Here is a 14,823-nt window from a genome sequence, read left to right on the forward strand (position 1 = left end):
AAACAATCCTGATTATGCGTATCTACTTAATTGCAAAGAAAATAATAATACATAAATCCTTACTTATTTTTGTATGTATATATATATATATATATATAATGTGTTTAATTTATGTGTGATATACAAATACAGTGAAACTTCGTTAAAACGATTAAAAACGGATTAAAGAACGGAAAACAGATTAAAAACGCGCCTTGAGAGGTAAAGCGTATTAAGCGATAAATTTTATTAACGCAAAGCTCAATCGCGTTAACCGGGTTCTATTGTATATCTAAATATTTGTATTTCTATTCGTATTTTATTAAATTTTTATGATTATTTGCATATATACTGTTTTCCTATATTTATAAATTAATATTGTCCCTTATCATTTGCCTTATTTGAGAACGTAATTAATTTAATTTATATAAATAAACTTTGAAATTATCGAAATATGATGAAACTGGAAAAACCACCATGCATACTTCGGCGAAAAATATTAGTTCACTGGTAATTTTGATGATTGATCGAAAGCCAAGGCTTATGTTTGGTCACAGCATAAAATTGCAAACATTTTTTGTTTTAATTTATATATGTAAATAAATTCTGGAGAAGATGAATTTTACCAACGATGTAAATTAAGAAGTCCTGCAAACAATGGGAGAGAAAATCCAATAGTAGTGAGTGAACATGAAAGGAAAATTAATTGGATTCATATTGGAAAAATAGTATCTTTAGATTAAGATTGCCAAGATGAGATAAAGCTCAAGATTAAAAGCATATAGCTAAGTAAGCAAAATAGACAGAAGAATAAAAGCAGAAATAGAGAAGTAAAACTTAAACTATAATTCAAAAAATAAAGAAACCTCAATGTTTTACCGTTTGGAATTGGATGCCGCAATAAAGATTTGATACTGAAATTGCACCTTGTTCAAGATGGTACACCAACTAAATTTCTTGTTTATCATTTAAATCTTTATGGGCAGTACAAAAATTTCTTTTTTGTACTGATTCTGAATGTACAAAGAATTTACTTGTGTACAAGTTTTTACTTTGTCACAGAAACTAGCTATGAAAATAACTGGTTTAAGTGCTTAAGGGAATAAATGTGGAACTACATAATAAAAGTCCTCAGTTTCTATGCAAATGATGCACCTTAGTAATAATTTTATCCCATATTGACGTCATACATGAAGAATATTGGTATTTTATAACATTAAATTTCTCATACAACGTTATAAATGATATTACTTATATCTTAAGGATTATAAGAAACTTAACTTATGTTATAAGTAATAAAATTTTAGTATTTAAACATAGCTGTAACGTAACTGGAATATTGGATGTACATTTTGAAACTTTTTTTAAAAAAAAAAACGTTATTAATACGTTTTTCACTCACTTTAAACATAATCCTTAACATTTGGTTTATACATATTATTATGATTTATAAGAACGAAACTGAATATTGCACATATACATAATATAAAATTCACGGTTTTTGTGATACACATTAAAGAGGAGCGTATATTACTTATATGAGAATATTTTATAGAATAAAATGACAAACACATATTTATAATGAGTAGATTTATATATTTGACTAATTATTTTTCTTATTTTCAAAGCCGAAGAAGGAATAACTCTATTTGCCTTTCATGGTAAATTGAATGAGGAAATGGAAGGACTAGAATCTGGTCAATGGTCACGCGACATACTTGTTCCAAAAGAAGGAAGATTTGTGTTTCAGGACAAAAATGCGAGATTGAAGGTACAAATGAAATATATATATTATTGATTAGATGATATACATGTGATTTTTATATAACAATCGTAATGAGTTGCAACAATAAAATCAATCACATTACATAGTTTTTTACTTCTTTTGAACTTATGCTACTATGCTTCCGTGTACTTGGTTTTCAATTTTCCATATTTAGTATGAAGAATAAATAGAAGGAACTATAAAATGACTGAATTTCAATTCCATTAAATAAATAAAAATAGGATATTAGAGCTAAAAAACATAATTTTTGCTTAAATGAGATGGTAAATTGCAGATTGATGCACACGCCACATTTTTATCGAAATGTGCAATAATTCAATTTCTGTATATATTTGTATGGTATTGTATATAGATTGGAGATAAAATATACTTCTGGACTTACGTGGATTATTTCAATGGAATTAACAAGTTGGGATACCGACAGGACAATGGACAGTGGACAGTTGAAGGTATTCAACTTAATTTTTATAAATTCAACTTTATACATTTAAGCATGTTTTTTGGAATTTTTTGACTCTCAATTTTTTTTTATTAAGTTTTATTTTTTAATAGATTACATAATTTGTTTGCCGCTCATATTTTGGAAAGTAGTAAAAATCAAATTTATTAGCATTTATTACGCCAACTTTGGTAAGCGCCTGGCTCCGTAATCACAAAGTCTCAGTTTATAATATAATCATAAAGCGCACCATATATTCTTCTTTTTTGTCAATGTTATAAAATAGAGATTTTTTCTCTTACTAGCTCCCTCCATAGTTCTTGTCTACTCTATTCCCATTCTTTGCACTCCATAATGGCGTGCTCAGCATCCGCCATAGTCACTCCACCCAAGCAATAGCAATTAGGATCGGTATTGATCCTAATTCTACTACCAGTATAGATAGGTTAACGTTAGGTCTATAAAAGCCAAGTATAATAAGAACGTTCAAAAGTAATATTTTCAATTTTTTATTCTTTACAGAATTTGTGTACCCCAATGGAACCAGAGTATCTCAATTTGATGTGATGGTAGAAAACAAAAACGGTAGGCCAACTCAAAATCCTAATAGTGGTGGATCGATAATAGTGATCTCAACAACTACTCCGTAAGTAAATTTTTATAACTTCAATATCTTACTTATCTCAAGTTATATACATATATGTACAGTTTGCTTTTAATTTTTCTACTTTTTTTAAAACTTTAATTATTTAGTTTAGATAGTTTTCTCTAAAATCATACTCAATATGTACAAAATAGTGGATTTTTTTTAAACAAAAAATTTGGTTTCTATCTTATTTTTAATTTTTTATTTGAATTTCATTTAGTAATTCAGTAGACGATAATAATTGCCGAGTAAGATCAGCAACTGTGTTGAATGGTGCCCATGCATGTCCTGGACAATTAATTTTCAACGAAGATTTCAACGACAGGACGATTTCGAGAGAAAGATGGATTCGGGAACACAAATTCACAGGACCACCGGTATTCTAACGGACTATGTTCTCTGCTTATATTCTAAGGACTATGTATTTTATAATTTTTTTTATAATGTTGAAAAATAAAAACTTTTGGTTATATTTTGTAGGATTACGAATTCGTTGTATACGTTAACGATGATTCAAATAGTTATATTGAAAATGGCAAGTTTATCGTCAAACCTTCATTATTAGAAGATAAATATGGGGAAGGAGCAGTCAATTATGATTTAGATCTTGGAAATGAGTGAGTATCATAGATATAAAAAAAATTAATTTCAATTTTTACATGGGACATTGTGTTTTAAACCATGAACTAGCTTTCGGGTGGAGCACATAGTGATTTTAATAAATTGCTCTAATAAATATATTGAAAAATCAATATTTATAAAATTGACTTGGCTCGATAGGTGTTTGTCAATCTATGATCGGAAGATAAATTATTATTGTCAATTGCCAACATTTTTTATGCGATCATAATATTTCTATTATTATAGTTGTACAGGACGAAAAGGTACTAAAGAATGCCGCAGCACAGCTTTTAGGGCAAAAATTCAAAATCCAGTACTATCAGCAAGATTAAGGTCAAAAGTAACCTTCAGATATGGCAAAATAACCATTAGAGCTAAATTACCACGTGGCGATTGGCAATTTCCAGGTAATATCAAATTATATATATCCATATTCGTTATTCATCAAATTGGAATTTATAATACAATATTCTTTTCTCAAAGCACCTTGAAGTAGTAGAATTTTGTACATGAAATTTTTCTTCAATATTTTATAATGTTGTGTGACTTTAAATGCAATAAGTTATACAAACAGTATCATTTTTAAACATTGTTAAATATATTTCTGTATTGATGAAATTTGATTTTCATGTATTTTATATTAAACTTGCTTGTTAGAATTATTTCTGGAACCAGAAGATGTTCAATATGATGATCGACCAGATAGACAACTGTTTCCTGGACAATTGCACATTGCGCGCACAAAAGGACGCAACGATGTGTTATCGGCCGGCTTGGTACAAATAATTTATCATTATATTATAATTAATTTTTGTTTAATTACATCTGTTAATATAAAGCCTTATTTTAGATGAGATTCTCTATAGATCCTTACCGTTCGTATGATATGATCAACGCAACTTTGAGGAGGAACGCATTGGATGATTTTCACGATTATACGATGGAATGGACACCAGGTAGATATAACTTATATAGAAAAGAATTAAATTTGTATTTTCAGATTATTCTATCAGTATGTCTATTTTTTACAGCTAAGATAATATTATCTGTGGATGGTATTGAGTATGGTACAGTGCATCCAAGAAGATTGATGGACGAATCTGAAAAATTAGCATTTGGAACTGATTTTAGCAAAGAGGTAAATGAGCTATGTCAATTATTAAAGATGAAATACAGAACTCTACGCCAGCAACTATTATATAAAGTATTCGCCTCACTCGCAAATTAATGATTATTTGTGATTTTCTTCTTAGAAATTATAGCATTTAATAGCTATTGTCTTCAAAATTTTGAAAGCATCAAATGATTAACATTTTTATAATTATCATTTTAGGTAAATCTAATAGTGGGCTTAGGAGCTGGTGGCATAAATGACTTTCCTGATGGAACTCCAAGTAAACCATGGGTAAACAGAGATCCGAAAAACGTACTTGAATTTTGGCAAAATCGTGATTTTTGGTTGCCAAGCTGGCAGAATCACCAGGGCCAGTTACAGGTGGATTATATCAGAATATATGCATTGTAGTGCGCTGAAATGTTTCCGACTTTTTGAATATTCAGATTGGCTTTAATTTATATGAAGTGGGAATGGATTGAGGTAATAACTGTAGGTAATAATTATTTATGGATTAGATTAGATTATAAATATTATAATTTAAACATATCATAGATGAACGCATTTATTATTATTTCTATGTACGGTATTAGATATAAGATTCTTTTATTTTTAACTTGATGTTAAAACAATGAACAATTTTTAACTAAATGTTTGAAGAAAACTTAGATATAGCCTTTATCATCTCATTATATTCAAGTACAACTTTATGTATTGTATAAACATAAGCTTTAATTTGTAATTATGTATGATACATATGATAACAAGATATAATTGTTTCATTATTATAATCTCATTCAGACATATTGTACAGTATTTTTTTTTATTTAAACATATTCATTTTTTTTTTGTTTTTAACTTCCCGTAGAATAATTTATAGTAATCGCTAAAAAATCGAAAATGAAATTTTTTTCATAACTTTACGTTTCAAAACCCTCTGAACATTTTGGCATACCTTAGAAAAAATTGATGTGTGTGTGTGGATACAAAGTTTCGTCGACGGTTTCGGGAACACCGATCAACCGATTTGAATAATTCAAAAAACATTCGATTCGTATGGATAAGGAGAAGTGCTGATTAGTTTTTGGCGAAAGTAGGTCTAACCGTTCCGAAGATACGGTGCAAAAAGTGCGAAAAACGGTATCTCAGTTTTTAAGATTTAAATAATTCAGAAAACTTTGACTTTTACACTTTTTATTACTTGTACTGACAAAATAAAGAACTGTTCAAATTTTTGAGAAGGCAGGTCCAGCAGTTATGGACTCTTAATAAAAATAAGTTAAAAAGTTGCCACATGGCGGTTATAAATTATTATAATTATTAACAGGAAACATGTCCTGTTACAAAGAAAGCAACGAAATTTATGTTTATTTATCTATGCAACCAAGTGTGCTCTTCTCTACTCTTCTTTTATCTATGGTTCTTCTGGTCAAAAGTTTTAAAACTGTTTACGACTACTAGCGCCAGTGCGATGTTCCTGTCTATTATCACACATTGAATGTTCTCTATGCTCTCCTTGCACGGTTTTCAGAAAAGCATTCTAACCTAACATTTCAAAAATATTCACATGCTTTTTATATAAATTTCAAATAACATAATATAAAGCAAATAAATAAACATGGATAATGAAATGTCAATGGATGTTGAAGACGAAACAAGCAGCGAAGAAGAACATTCTGACAATGAGGGTATGGAAGATTCTAATGAACAGGAAAATGATGGAAGACCAGATGTTTATTTACCAGGGCAGCCTTTAAAAGAAGGAGAAGAACTAGTTTGCGATGAATCTGCTTATATTATGCTACACCAAGCTCAAACTGGGGCGCCTTGTCTTAGTTTTGATATAATTAATGATCAGTTAGGAAATAAAAGAGAGACTTTTCCTCTAACTTGTTACTTAGCTGCAGGCACACAGGCAGCTAAAACACATGTAAATAGGTATTATATTGATTAGACTGCTTATAAACTTCACTAGAACGCAGACTTATTTATGCTTCAAACACTGTCATTATCATGTGTACATATAATATTTACTTTATTGAATTATTTGCAATGCAAAATGCTGATATTTCGATTGCTTATTGAGGAAATATTAATCATAATATAAGTTACTTATACCATCATTATCTTTTATATCAGTTAATCTATTTTATTACAATCATGAAAAATAGATGAATTATATTTATCTATATTTTTAGTTTGATTGTCATGAAACTGCATAATTTACATCGCACAAGTAAAAAAGAAAATGACGATGATGATGATGAAGAAAGTGATGAATCTGATAATGAAGAAGCAGAAACTCCAAAAATGGACTTCGCAACAATCAAACATCAGGGCTGTGTGAATAGGATTCGTGTAAGCTCATATTCAAATTAAATTATGAATTCACAATTAATTTGTCTTTGTGTAAAAAATAAGATTATTTTATTATCTTTAGACAACAGCAGTTTCTGAAGGTACTGTGCTGGCTGCTACTTGGTCAGAGCTAGGTCGAGTAAATATCTGGGATTTAACAAAGCAGCTAGCTACTGTCGATGATCAGCAAATGTTATCAAAATATAATAAAGAAAATACTGGAAATACCTGCACTCCTATTTTCACATTCAATGGACATCAACAGGAAGGTTATGCCGTAGATTGGAGCAAAACTGCCCCTGGGGTAAGCATAATAATCAAATATTCCATTCGATTTGATTCAATTTTATTTATATCATTTGTTTTTTCTCATTTAGGTCTTGGCAACTGGTGATTGCCGCAAAGATATTCACATATGGACTCCTGCTGAAGGAGGCACATTTAACGTTGATCAAAGACCATTAGTAGGGCACACTGCTTCAGTTGAAGATCTGCAATGGTCTCCCAATGAGAGATCAGTTTTAGCGAGTTGTTCAGTTGATCGTAGTATTAGAATTTGGGATACAAGAGCAGCACCCACAAAAGCTTGTATGTTAACAGCTACAGATGCACATCAAAATGATATAAATGTTATAAATTGGAACAAAAATGAACCTTTTATCTGCAGTGGTAAGTTTGAGATAAAACTCAATTGATATCATATTTTTTATCTAGAAATCTGGTATTGTATTAATAATTGCTATTACCTAATAGAGAAATATCTAATTTTTTTTTTTAACATATAAATTTTTGCCATTTCTATCTTAATTTCTCTTATCTTATTTTTATTCTCTTATATCCTTTTTGCAGTAAATATTTTTTTCAACTGTATATTTTGTATTTAAGGTGGTGATGATGGATGTGTTCATATTTGGGATCTGCGACAATTTAAGGATGGAAAACCACTAGCCACTTTTAAACATCATACCCAACCTGTTACAACGGTGGAATGGCATCCTACAGACTCATCTGTGTTTGCTTCAGGTATTATTTTTTTAAATTAACCTATTATATGTACTACTCAATATGTTTGTTGTATTTAAAAATCAGTGGTATCATTGCATGATTTTGTTAAATAGCCAAAGATTTCTATTAATATTACATATGTATTTTCAGGTGGAGCAGATAACCAAATAGCTTTATGGGATTTGTCTGTAGAAAAAGATACAGAAGCTGAAGATGAAACAGATATGAGTGATGTTCCACCTCAATTGCTCTTTATACATCAAGGACAAACTGATATAAAAGAATTACATTGGCATCCACAAATTCCTGGAGTAATACTTTCAACAGCACTTAGTGGTTTCAATATATTTAGAACAATTAGTGTCTAGGGTCCTTTTATTCATAAACAAATTTATGAAAATGTAAATATTTTGACTCTTTCAGAACCTTTATATAAAACTTATAAAGATTGGCATTTAATCTATTCATGAACTGAATAAAAATATGTTATTTAATTTGCTGGTAATTGCATTCTATAACTTCATCAGCTCATTAAATTATATAAGAGCTAACACTTTTAATTGTTTTTCAGAATGTTATTATACAAGTTAATTCTGTAAGGCCTTAAAATCTGAAATTGGGTTGCCCAGATAAATCTTTCTCTTATGCCAATTTCTTTTAATTCTTTCCTTACATCTTCAGTTTTGAATAATTTTATTGCAATACTCTAAGAATATTTAGAGTACTGAGTATTTTCTTAAAGTAATCTTAAGACTTACTTAATTTCCCATCTATGTTTAAAACAAAAAGTTTGGACATCCACCATTTGTGGTCTAGGAATACAATTTAATAAGTGAATTTACCTGTGATTCACAATTTTAACAATGATTGTCTCTTATAAACTCATGTTTGAAATATATTATTTATTTGTATAATACACTCTAAATACATGTCTCAATATAATTACTGAGGCATTCAAATACAATAACTTAGCAAGCGATTCAATAATTAGAACTAAGCCTACTGCTCCCAACTGAACCAGATCGCTTTTTATTTCTATCACTGGAAGTGTCCTTCCTCCCCATTACAGGACTGCCACCAGATCCAATATTCTTTATTAAAGATTTTAAACTTCTCGCTTGATGAGAAGCATATTCAGTGAGGCTCTGGGATGAATCTTGTGCTATTATATAAAAATCATCCACCAAGTGCGTTGGAGGTGGTACTTCAATTGGTACAATATCGTGTAAATTTGTTATAGGCTTCTGGATTTTGGTCTTTAAATCATATAAATTAGGATCGTTGAATTGGTTTGGACTATGCTGACTTTGGCTGGAATGTTGTGCTTGCATACTAGCAAGCCTGTTTCGAAGATGATTATTTTCTTCTTGAAGTCTTTTAATTAGAGAAGCTTCTGCATCAATGCTGCTCAATGTAGGCTGTGGCATACACTGATAAAATAATAATGGATTGAATGAAATTTATTGCAGATATCAATGGAGTTAGAATATTATGCTTGATATACCTGGAATACTGTGGCTAATAAATTATGTAGAGACACTAGGAGAGTATCTTGCCATTGTTTTGTGAAATATACTGAAAATGTTGGGTTGTCTTCAGGAGACTTTATATAGGGTAAGACTGTGAAACAAAAAATTTGTCATGAATCAAAAATTTATAGCCATTGTGTTTGATTTCACTTTATTAAAATATTAAAACTATAATTTATTAGTGTCTTTCGAAAATAAATTTTATTAAGATTTCTAAGATATAAATAAATTGAAAATTGAAGATTTATTACTAATTAATTTTGTAATTTTTATATTGCACGTCTTGAAAGGAATTTATTTTTTGAGCAAATACTAATAAATTATAGATTTACTATTTTAATTCAACAAATCTTTTGCACTCATTGTACTAAACAAATTAGAATAGCATCTCAGCAAACGAAACCAAAAAAATATATTAGTAAAGAATGATGAAATTGGCAAGAAAAGTCTTTAGATTAATTAAAATGAAATTGTAAATAGTTAGTTAGTCTTTGTTATCACATTTCAGAAATCATTCACAACTGACATTCTACCATAAGTAATAAACAATTTATTTCTATTACCAAACCAATCTTTCCATTCTGTTTGAGATTGCAGTTCTGATGCAAGTTTTGTAAAAAATTCTGTTACTTTGTCAATTTTGTTGTTAGTGACTGCTGTTACTAAATAATATTTTAGTAAGCTAAACTCCAATTTTCGAATAGCTAAAATATTAAAAAATTATGCATGACAATAACAAACAACCAAAATAGTATTTTTTTGAGAATATCTACCTGGTGTAAAATGTTGCTCGAGTTTAGAAAATAATAAACTATCTAAGTGACCCCATAGGTCTCTCAAGCCCTGTAAATCATAATTGTGAATATAACTAATAATTTGATCTATCAGCTTATCAACTCTAAATCCTCGATCTTTGTCATGTTTTAGTTCATTATCATAACTTTTTAATGTATTGGAAAAACCTCTAAATAATAAATATTCTCTAACTAATTCATCTACATATTGTATATGGGACATTTTATAAAATATGTCACAATGATAATGTTAAATTGATCATATTCCACTAATTGGTACAACAATATTTTGTAAAATAAATAACAATTTTTTATTTGAGTATAAAATATACAAATACGAGATCTGTCATTTTCTTAATGACAATGCCAACATAAGTTATGTAGATAACTTCATTTAGATTAGACATTCCGAACAGATTTTATGGATTAAAAATAAATATGGAAAATGGTATCTGTGGTCTACTACAGATGGGGTTTGTGTCAAGAACAACTAATTAACAAAATTAACTTCCCGTAGGGTAAGTTTTTGTAATAGTCCAAAAATCAAAAAAGAATTTTTTTGCATATCCTCACGTTTCAGAAGTTTCTGAACAATTTGGAATACCTCAGAAGAAATTGATGTGTGTGTTTATGTGTGGAGACAATTTTTCGTCGACGATTCAGGGCGTATATGGATAAACCGATTTGAAAAATTCAAGAAGCAATCGATTCTCATTGATAGGAGATGATTGGTTTTTGGCAAAGGCAGGTGCCTTGGCTTCGGAGATATGGAGTAAAAAGTGCTCAAAATGTCAGTTTTTAAGAGAACGGATCAATCGATTTGAATGATCCAAAAAACATTCGATTCGTAATGATGAGGAGTAGTGGTGATTAGATTCTGATAAAAGAAGGCCCAGCAGTTTCGGATATACAGAGCTAAATGTGCAACAAATTGCAGTTTTTGAGAGAACTAAACATTCGATTTGAATGATTTAAAAAACTCTCTGCTTGTGCTGACGAAACGATTTCTTTTCAGTAAAGATTTTTTTTCATTTTTTTTAATATTTAAATAAATTATTTTTTTGTATATCAAAAAATAATTCAGATTTTAATTCTAGCTAAAGTTTTAAACATAATTTATAAAGCTTCAACTAATTATAATAATCTATTTGAAAACATTTATTATTCCTTGCATATTTCAATAGAGTACGGAAAGTTCCAGCAATTTGCCTTAAGTCACGATGCCATACACCACTAGTTATCCTTTAATTAAAAAAACATCATATATTTTTCTATACCTGGCCACAATATAAAATACAATCCTATCTCCAAACCATTATCCAATTCAGAATTCAAACATGGCGCCAAATTCAATATTCCTCGTGTGGCCACACTGTTCTACTCGCATATGCCCATCTTTTTCTCTAGTCTCTTATGCAGTACGCCACTTGTCATATTGTCAATATTTTATAACAGAAGAAAGTGTTGGAGAGAAATAATATATTTTTGTAGTTAAATACCTTAAAATAGGGCGATGAACGGCAAATAATTCTAAAATTATAAGCGTTCATTCGCCATACAAAGGTGCTTATTTTAAAGTGAATTAGTTCGTGTGTCTCAAGTGTCAAATCTCGCACGTCCTGGGCAGTTTTGAATGAGTAAGTGGAATTCATAAGAAACAATAGTAATTGATAATTTAGATGTTATATATTTTTTATGTACGCGGATAATGCTGTTATTAATTATATACAAGCGAATTGCGACATAATTTATGAAATCACATTTTTTTGAAATTTATTGTTGATCCTTTTTTTATATTTTGGGGTGCATTTGTGTGTTTACCAGTTAAATTTAATTTCATTTTCGTGTATGTTAATTAAAATTTAAAGTTGTCATCTAAAATCGTTATTTATTTGCTTTACATAAATGAGGTTAAAGAAGTTATTTTGATACTGCATCGTATCTGGATTAACATGTCAAGTTCAGCAAGAAGTAGCTCGAAATCTTGTCATATATATTTCCATTAATTTTTTAGATAATTTTTTTCAAAGGGTTAATATAATATTTATTTAGCTATAGATTGTTTGATAATTGGTGCATTAAATGAATTATTTTTAGTGACTAATCTGGTGTAAGGTTTACTCAACTATAACATCAATTTTATCATACCACCAATGGAATATCATATTCATTATTAACAAATATGTGAAGTAATTAATACCTGATGAAAAATGGTGAAAAAATACAAATATAAATTTGAATTAATATATAGGTGCTCACTTGCTGTGTTATTTAGGTTAATATTTAATTTTCTATTCGTTCGTTCGAATTTAATTTTATAATATGATCAAAACAAATTGCCCGCCAATTTTGAATAAAGAAAATATCATTGCAAAAACAAACTAGTGGTGTATGGCACCGTGCCTTGAGGCAAATTACGGAACCCAAAAAAATTACACAAAATGTGTACACACCCAGACAACACAAGACATCCCGGAGAATGTCCACAGGATATCCACGCGCGGACATTCATTGTCCCTGCGATAGCCTTACGGATATCCCGCTTATCCTGACCTTGTCCGATACATGTTAATATGTCGCACCTATGGGACGTTCTGTAGGATATCCCGCGCGGGATATTCCGGACATAAACCGGACATGAATAGGATATAATTATGGAATTGTTTTTTACTTTTTAGATGAAAAATAAATTTGGATTAAAAATAAAATAAAAGAACACAATTTCACAAAGTAAACTTTTATTACAAAATAACAAAATCCTGAGATAATTTTATAACAAAATTTAATATATACAACTTTAATTCAAAATAACTTATTTTACAATATTAAAAATATAATTAATTCGGCATTCAATCCTAGTTCATGGTTGATTTTCTCTCCTGAAATAGAAAACAAATGAATAAATGCATATATATGTATATATATATGAGTAAGTTCTTTAAGAGCGATACATCAATCAAAATAGACAGAGATTTATAAAATAATCTCTAATTCCAAATATATCGACACAATTTGATGTCATTACGAGTGAATATTAAACTTGGTTTTTTACATCTAAAAATGTGTACACAGCACAAATTTTGCACTAACATTGATACAACTAACCAGTCAATAATCATGATTTTTTTGTAAATAGGAAAAACATATAGTACACATCTCACAAAAATACCTTGTATAATATTTATTGGCACATCGCAGCCAGCTTTTTGCAGCCTCTGAAACAGTAAACTATGTCTCATGCGGCAAATTTTTCAAAGCAATTCCTGGAATTAATTATATATTAGTTTAATTCATAATTTACAACACATCATAAGTATAAGATATATAAATTACTTGTGATGACATCGCAAGGCACTAGATCACAAAATTTATTTTTGCCCTTTCCTCGTCCCTAGCAAAATTCTTTGTCCAAACCATCATCAAAAATGGATTTTCATAGCTGGACTCTGATGGCTAAATACAGAATATAAAGAGAAAGTTTGTTTAGTATATGATAAAGTTAACAAATAAAAATAAATCTATATAAACTTTTGATTACCAATTGTGTTTTGATATTTTTGCTCAGAAATATAGCCTCCACAAGTTGAAACTCCTCCAACAAACATAGTGGAGAGCATTTCTTCTTTCTCAATCCTCTTTCAAACACAGCATTTGATACAAAATTAGGCATGGTTGCTGGAAAGCTGGCAGGGTAGAAATGTCAGCATTAAATTAAAAATTCTATTTGTACTAGTAACATAGTATTTCAAATAACAGTACACAGAAAGCTTTAATTACCATCGTTTATATCTGCCCCCTTTTCAATATGTTGGCTGCAATATTTATAACACACACGCACATATAATTATATAGAACACATAAAATTTCCACTATTATTACACAATTTTAGAATATTTTGATAGATAATATTAATTATTTATAACACACAATAATTCACATATAAGCGTATAACACACATAATTCGACATATAAGCGTCTGTTTGATGACGCTTAGCTTAACCTTAAAGGACGCAAATCCGACGCGACGAAAGAGAAAGGGACAAACATATACGTTTCGAGGTCTCAAGCCGTGCGCGTATACCTGCTCGAGTCCTTTGGTTTTGAGACGTCCCGTTGCATATTCATAGGATATTCTTAGGATATCGCGATATTAGGAGATTGTGAGGACAAGTGGGACATTCCCTGGCATGTCTTGTGCTGTCTGGGCATTATTAAAATCTCTATAAAATATCTGATAATTTCATGTACATATGTCCAATGAACATTTTTGGCCGTCAAATGACATTTTTTTAACTTATTTTTATTGAGAGTTCATAACTACTAAACCTGCCTTTCCAAAAATTCCATCAGTTCTTTATCTTGTCAATACAAGTAATTTTTTTTTGAATTATTAAAATCGGACGCTCCGTTCTCTTAAAAACTGAGTTACCGTTTTTGGCACTTTTTGCCCCGTATCTTTGGAACGGCTAGACCTGCCTTTGCCAAAAACTAATCAGCACGTCTCCTTATCAATACGAATCGAATGTTTTTGGAATTATTCAAATCGGTTGAT

The 14,823-nt window shown here is 29.6% G+C and overlaps 3 protein-coding genes and 1 long non-coding RNA gene across 5 annotated transcripts in view; 2 read left to right on the top strand and 2 right to left on the bottom strand.

The window, feature by feature from the left end:
• LOC113386830 (glutamate-rich WD repeat-containing protein 1) overlaps positions 1-8,368 on the top strand; it is a 54,962-nt gene extending 46,594 nt beyond the window's left edge. The window contains exons 1-7 of one of the 2 annotated variants that reach the window (XM_026624594.1): positions 1,816-1,842; positions 6,204-6,523; positions 6,784-6,943; positions 7,026-7,247; positions 7,321-7,612; positions 7,829-7,966; positions 8,099-8,368. In XM_026624594.1, coding sequence (XP_026480379.1) covers positions 1,816-1,842; positions 6,204-6,523; positions 6,784-6,943; positions 7,026-7,247; positions 7,321-7,612; positions 7,829-7,966; positions 8,099-8,316 — 1,377 coding nt within the window. In that variant the 3' untranslated portion in view covers positions 8,317-8,368. Of the gene's footprint in view, positions 1-1,815; positions 1,843-6,203; positions 6,524-6,783; positions 6,944-7,025; positions 7,248-7,320; positions 7,613-7,828; positions 7,967-8,098 lie in introns of those variants that run through there. The other variant, XM_026624593.1, reaches the window with a different exon arrangement.
• A 533-nt stretch (positions 8,369-8,901) lies between these two features.
• Positions 8,902-10,545, bottom strand: LOC113386831 (WD repeat-containing protein 91-like). The gene is made up of 5 exons (XM_026624595.1): positions 10,251-10,545; positions 10,041-10,181; positions 9,453-9,568; positions 9,274-9,378; positions 8,902-9,189 (listed from the first exon to the last, which is right to left on the bottom strand). The coding sequence occupies exons 1-5, from the start codon at positions 10,492-10,494 to the stop codon at positions 8,929-8,931; spliced, it is 867 nt and encodes a 288-aa protein (XP_026480380.1). The 5' UTR covers positions 10,495-10,545; the 3' UTR covers positions 8,902-8,928.
• Positions 10,546-11,720: 1,175 nt separating this feature from the next.
• LOC113386829 (transforming acidic coiled-coil-containing protein 1-like) overlaps positions 11,721-14,823 on the top strand; it is a 30,437-nt gene continuing 27,334 nt past the window's right edge. The window contains exon 1 of the mRNA XM_026624592.1: positions 11,721-11,908. The gene's annotated coding sequence lies outside the window, so the exon portion shown is untranslated. The remainder of the gene's footprint in view (positions 11,909-14,823) is intronic.
• LOC113386835 lies at positions 13,446-14,147 on the bottom strand. Its single transcript, XR_003368019.1, has 4 exons — positions 14,049-14,147; positions 13,810-13,954; positions 13,605-13,724; positions 13,446-13,534 (listed from the first exon to the last, which is right to left on the bottom strand). It is a non-coding gene; the product is annotated as an uncharacterized LOC113386835 (long non-coding RNA).

The sequence above is a fragment of the Ctenocephalides felis genome, unplaced genomic scaffold (genome assembly GCF_003426905.1).
Source record: "Ctenocephalides felis isolate EL2017-DRISC unplaced genomic scaffold, ASM342690v1 CF-g0.4_SCAFFOLD_03571, whole genome shotgun sequence".
NCBI lineage: Eukaryota > Metazoa > Arthropoda > Insecta > Siphonaptera > Pulicidae > Ctenocephalides > Ctenocephalides felis.